Raw genomic sequence first — 6,844 nt, 5'->3', positions numbered from 1 at the left:
CTACAGATTTATTATATGTATAGATTTAATTTTAATGAAGTCAATTTTTAATGAAGTCAATGTCGAAAATAGTTCGACAATTAAAAATGCGCTTCGCCATATCTGCGCCGGACTTAACTATAGTCTTTTCCTGTTTGGAAATTCCTCAATGTTATTTTTGACTAGGTGAGTCGTCGGATATGTTACGGTCTACTTTTTTAAATAAACAGCAGCCAAATAGGTTCATTCGTTTGTTATAAATAAGTTTAACAAAAAGACATTTAATTTATTCCTTCATTATAATGTATAATTATGCTGAGTTAAGCAACTTTTTATTTACATAGTTATCAAGTTTTTTCAAATATTCCACTTGGACTAAGATAATAACTAAAAAAAATTAACGCGAGTCTTTTTTCAAGTGGCAACTCCCGATCCCAGTGAGGACGGATTCTGCCAACGTCAAAATGTTTCAGTTTAAGTAAATACTCATATTAAGAGTCGTGGTTAATCTTCAATAAAGGATTTGACAAATCTATTTTTTAGAGCTACCCTCATTTAGTCCAAAGACATATTGATTATCTGTTTATTAAACTGTTAGTTCAATTAAATATTATAATAATTTAATTGTTATTCTTGTAAGTTATTTACGTCCGTTCATACCGTTATTAGTCATTGTCTTTGGTTTTACTCATAATGTTTTAAAATTTATTTAATTTTAAATTTTGTAGATGAGATGGAATACACTGAATTTAATGTAATTAGCATTGCGACAATTCGCTATATATCACTACATAGTATAAAACAAAGTCGCTTTCTCTGTCCCTATGTTTTTTTAATAGAACGAGTGATTCGAGAGGAAGGTTTGAGTAATTTATTAGGTTTTAATTTAAGCGGGCGAAGTCGCGGGCGGTAAGCTAGTTATACATAAGCATCCATAAAATAGTACACATTTAATACAATATATCTAAGGGCAGATTCGTAGCAATGTTTTAATTATAATTTTCCTTCCATCTATTATACTTCGAATTTTAAATGAAACTGTTTTGAAGAACCTTGAGTTCTAAGTTTATAAAATGGCACCAAACTATTTACGATACAAAAAAACTTCATACCTTTTCAAATAAACTATGAAAAATGCTGACTCAATAGTGCTTACATAAGCACGAATTTGGATTATATACCCTCATATTATTTCCATTCATACCCTTCTATTTTACTATATGTATAAAAAAACTCCGCTGCATATAATATTTTTAGGTATTTTTGTTCATTCTAAAGTTATTATTTTTAATTTCATTGTGATAAACAAAACTACCCTCATATTAAAAAAAATGCTATTTTTTGAGGCAGTTTGTAACCAAAATGAAATTTAAATTACTATGACATTTTGAATGTTATTATTATGCTTTCTTTATTATTATATACCTTTTTTATATACAGACGGAGTTTATAGCTACCCTAATGTCTCAGTCGAGAATCAAACCAACGATCTCTTAATTTAAAACAACCATTTTAACAGTAAATTTATTTAATATTGCCATTAATTTCATTTATTACTAATTAATAACAATAGTATAATCTCCATATTTCGAAACTTCACAAATGTTTACATTTCTTTGTCTACCCTCGAAGTTACTAACCAAAATTTTCATTACTTTTCTAATTTGAAAGTGTAAGAAAAAAAATGTTATCAAGAACATTTTTTATCGGACAAAAAATGCAAATTTTCTTGACATATTTTGATTTATATTACTTACACTTTCAAGCTAATACTCCATACAATCTATAGTTTCACTCGTGCCACTAATTTATGCATATTTGAACCTACCTTTATAACGAATTAATCAATTTGTTGACACTTTACAATAATTAAATAGGACACTGGTTTCAAAGTTATAATTTATACAAAATAATAAAAAGGGTATAAATATCTCCACCAGCTGACGTTATTGCTGTCTCCCTCTTCCTTATTGCTATCTCCTTCTGGCACCGGCGTTTCCTATAATAGAACATTCTTTTATGAAATAATAAAAATAACTACGTTAAAAAAACGCCTTCAAACACGGAAAAGTAACAAATAAAAAAGATTGGATATTATTAATTACTACATATTATTTAGATGTGCTATTACTAATTATGTTTGATGTCGATACCAAAACACAATATTACAATTTTGAGAATATATTATAAGAAATAAAACGCGAGAGGCCGGGTTAAATATTAGTTTGAATGTAATAAGAATGTACTACGATTCTACACAGCTACCGAATTGATGTAAGTAGTTGATAACAAATCGCAGCAAGTCAAAGACTTTTAGCAAAGTGAAGGTAGTTGGGTCGAACGTCGTATAAACAACATCCGAGCCTCTAGGCACAATTCGTACGAATGCGCCACGAGCAAGCAAGTCGGGTCTTCCACGCAGGCCTTCACAGGCCTCGGGGTAACTGTTCGGGGCGACGGCCCCTTTCAGTGGTGGCAACGCCGCCTGCAACTACAGGCGGGGCACTGGGTGGGACCTAATGGTCCGAGGTGTCGAGTCCGGGAGGTGTCCTGCTGCAGTGCGATCGAGCCCGCGTGTATCGCGGGCGATCTGCGAGCTGCAGCAGGGAAGAATGTCCGTGGGTGCTTCACCGCCGCTTAGCGAGGTCGAGCCCGCCGGCAGAGTGCCGGGGGGCGCCCATCAGCCAGCGGCGAAAGCGGTCGTGTCCTAGGAGATTAGGTCACGTGGTAGGCCTCTTATGTCCGGCGGTCGCCGATGGTATGGCGCGATGCCCTGCAAATGCTGGGATCGCGCTCCGTCGGCGCGCGCGAACATAGAGGAACTCAGGCGACGAACGAAGTCGTCCAGGCTCTCCATGCGCAGGTCTCTGGAGATGACCTGATTCCGTACGAAGCGTGGTGCTCCGGAGATGGTGCGGAGCGTTAGCGACTGCTGCGCTCGCAGAGACTTGCGGTCCGTCTCGTTGGTCAGCGCGAACCACGCAGGGGCCGCGTAGGTGAGTCGCGTGCGAACGTACGCCTTGTAGATGCACAGCTTCGTACGGAGAGGCAGGTGAGACGCTAGCATGGGGCGGAGTATGTTCCGCACGGCGCGCGTCTGGGCGACCACGTTTTTCACATGGGGCCGCATCGAGAGGGTCTTGTCTATGGTCACACCGAGGTACTTGGCCTTCGGTGACCACTCGAAGTTCTCGCCCATGAGAGACACCGGGGGTGGCAAAATGCGCGCCCGACCGATGGAAATCGCCTGAGTTTTACCCACGTTGACCTTGAGTCTCCAGTCCTCCAGCCATGAGGGAAGCGCGTCCAGTGCTCGCTGCATCTTAACAGATGCATGTTTGGCGTTCAGCGAGGTGGTGATAAACGCTGCGTCGTCTGCGTACAGCGCCAGAATGGCTCCGCCTGCGACTGGGATGTCGTCCGTATATCTGCTATAGCAGACGGGCGATAGGCAGCTTCCCTGGGGCACACCGCGCCACGAGTCAAAGGAACGCGGCATTTTATAGAATTCGACAGCTAGCATGTTTTGACAGGAAACGGTGACAACTATAATGACAACTATTCATCCACTAAAATATTAAATCAAAAGTTACGTCTAACAATATGTATATCTTCTTTAGATATTTATTTATTCAAAACTACAAACTGATTAAATAATCGATTTAAGGCCTATTCAAACTACAACAGTATAGACTACTAGACTGTTCGCTACCGTACTCGGATCGGTACGCGATTAGAGTCTCTATGCGAGTGCCATCGGGATACCGCTGTCCGCTACCCACGGCGGTAGCGGATACTGCTGCAGTTTGATTAGGCCTTTATTCACTATTAACACAAATGTAACCAGACAATTTCTAAATTTCTAAACTTCGACAAATAGATGCTACATAAGATACTTTCTTTTCCTTAACTAGGAACTGGGATCTACTTCACTAACCACTTTCAATTGAATCAAAATATAAAAACTTTTCTAAAATATTTTTTAAAACTACATCCGTACATAAAAAATCAATAATTCTCACAATCAAAATAGAAAGTCTTGAAAATCGGGCATTTTGTACTGGATAAGGACATGAAAAATAAAATTAATATTAATATTTATCAATTTAAATGTACCAATAACTAGAAAACATTAATTTGATTCTATAAAATGATTACACTTCTCAGTTATTATTTAAACTAAAAAATCGTAAAATGGGGTGAATAGAACAAAATAATTATAATATTATTTCACTACATAGTCGCGGTATAAGCGTTGTATGCGTACCGCGACAAAAATATCAGTATTTGAGCGGATACCGTAAAATTCTGTAACATTGCCTTTATAGCTCAACATTGCCTAAATTAAAAAAAGTTAAATTATTCCCGCTGCGAAATGTTTTTTATTGTCTATGGTATTACTAAAAGCAAGTCGGCAATCTGTATGGCAACATTCGATCATACGTCACTCAAAATTTTATTAAACAAACTGTCAGTGTCAGTTTCATTGTCAGTGCGGATACTCACTTTTTACCGGCTCTCAGGAAAATTTTCATTTTGTGAGTATTTATGCTTTATTTTCTAGCGTAATATGTTATATAGCAAAGAAAATATGCTCTTTTATATATTTTAACTTAATGTAAACCGTTAAATCATGGTCGGCAAAGTTGTGTCAGATTTTCGCAACTTTTTACTCAACATTATCTAGGGATTATACTCATATTCGCAGGCTGCCACATTTAATGTTTTCAACAAACTCTTAATCGACCGTCGTTTTGCTTGTGTAATTGTTTTTTTTTAATTGATCTAAGAACGTTTATAGAAGCTAGAACTATATTTATCATCATCAGAAATTAAGGATGTCGAATGTAATTTTCTTTAAGTCATTTATAATACTTAATAAATGTTATCATATTGTTCGACAGATTTTAAACTTGAGCAACCCACCCAAGAGTAGAAGAAAACCAGGGGCAAGACAGTACTCCGATTATTCGCAGGAGATGGTGAATGTGGCGGTAGATTTAGTCACATGTAAGAGAATATCTTCATACGAGGCGGAGAAGCAATTCGGTATTCCTAGGCGTACTATTCTTAACAAACGTAAGAATCTTCATATAAAATCTGAGGGCCATCCTACAAAATTATCTGCAGAAGAAGAAAAGCATATAGCTGAGGTTGTTAATTTATCAGCAATGTTCGGTTGTCCATTGAGTATGATTGACTTGCGTATTGTTCTGCACGATTATATAATTACACTTCTCTACTAAGCTTTTTCGTGATTTAATAGCAGCATTCTCACGAAATCGTTTAACTTATATATTATTCACTTTTCAGGAAAATGCCGGGTGGAAGAAATGATAAAATTTTACGAATGACAAAAGCAAATGAACACACAAAAAAAACGGATTTGACTAATATTTGGTCTAGACCGCTAGATTTTAACGATCACAATGTCATTTTTAAATACCAACGCCGAAATGAATATGACAATTCCTTCAGATTCATTCAAAGTTATGATCTAACCCCGTTAAAATTAAAAACGTCCAAATTGAAACTGAGTCGTGTCCAGTGAATCTGTATTGCAACGAACAATTACTACATTCAGATGATGAAAATTATGTTACGGCAGAGAACCTCGGTACTTTTTGTTATTCGGATGACAGTGTAAAAGATAAAGATTACATTCCTGATTCAGACGAAAGCTGTTCTGATCAGAGGCGGCTCGTCCTAAGGAGCGCTGGTGCAGTTAACTCCCATAAATAATTATAATAATGTTATACCTGCTCATTCATTTAATAATTAATATCACTATTTAAAATCTATCGTAAAAACTCCAATACTAATATCAATAAAATAAGTACTTTTCAAATAAAATATGTACATCATAACATAAACATGTTCATTTCATAAGTAACGCGCGAAACGGAGCTTACGGAGCGCTCTCGATTACGCTCCTATGAAACAAGATTCAGTACTTTGCCTAAATACGAAATCCAATAAGAGTGACAGAGAAATTTCTTCACAGTCCTGCGCGTGAAATAAAAGATTTACTATGGAAAAATAGCCATTTTCGGAGCGCTGCAAGAAGTTATTGTGGGTTATCCATAAGAGATAGACATATACCATCACGGACTTTTCTGTAGACCTTTTCAATGTGTACTATACTTAGTACATTATTTTGATAAAACTCGTAGGGTTCATGCTTTTTTTTCGATGTGGGTAGGCAGAATAGTATAGACGTTTAATAATTTTATAGTGACTTTCTAAATTGTTTTTAATATAATTGGAGCGTTTTTTTATAATAATAATATATATATCTATTTTAATATTAAAATAGATATATATATTATTATTTTTTATTTTTTAATAACTTTATGCAGTTTTGAGCAAAAATACATCCACTGTCAACAGGGCATTCTAAGGCAACCACTGAAAATCAGTGTATTGCACTGAGTGGCAGGCCTTTTGTGGCATGCATAGATTTCAGTTAGATTTAAGTTTCTTTGTTTTATTTTATTTGTATTTTTTTTATGTATCCACAATAAACATATTTCATTTCATTTCATTTCATTTTTACGTACATGTGCTAAATATACCTGCGTCCTGCACCAACCAGTAACTATTTTCCCATAAAATAAATCATTTCCCACCAATACTTACAATCAAGTTAACCTCTAAGATGGAGTCGATAACTAAGAAGATGGCAGAAATGACCGAAATGTTTAATGTCAAGGTGGATGAGTTCCAGCGTGATTTAAAAAACAGCAATCCCGCAACAAGGATTCCACCTGAGAAGATCGCGTCGGATTTTCATGTTTTTTACCTTTGTCATGTCATCTTTGTCATGCCTCCAGACACAAGTCAATCTTTTGAACCAGCTTTATGA

General features: G+C 36.1%; 1 protein-coding gene across 1 annotated transcript in view; it reads right to left on the bottom strand.

The window, feature by feature from the left end:
* Positions 1 to 1,591: 1,591 nt before the first annotated feature.
* The window catches only part of LOC149896172 (stAR-related lipid transfer protein 7, mitochondrial-like), a 43,617-nt gene continuing 38,364 nt past the window's right edge, over positions 1,592 to 6,844 (bottom strand). The window contains exon 10 of the mRNA XM_090117935.1: positions 1,592 to 1,978. Coding sequence (XP_089974061.1) covers positions 1,880 to 1,978 — 99 coding nt within the window. The 3' untranslated portion in view covers positions 1,592 to 1,879. The remainder of the gene's footprint in view (positions 1,979 to 6,844) is intronic.

The sequence above is a fragment of the Colias eurytheme genome, chromosome 29, assembly GCF_061535395.1.
Source record: "Colias eurytheme isolate Ceu_HAF_F1 chromosome 29, ilColEury1 Martin Lab GWU primary, whole genome shotgun sequence".
Lineage (NCBI taxonomy): Eukaryota > Metazoa > Arthropoda > Insecta > Lepidoptera > Pieridae > Colias > Colias eurytheme.
This window is presented reverse-complemented; position numbering and strand designations above follow the sequence as displayed.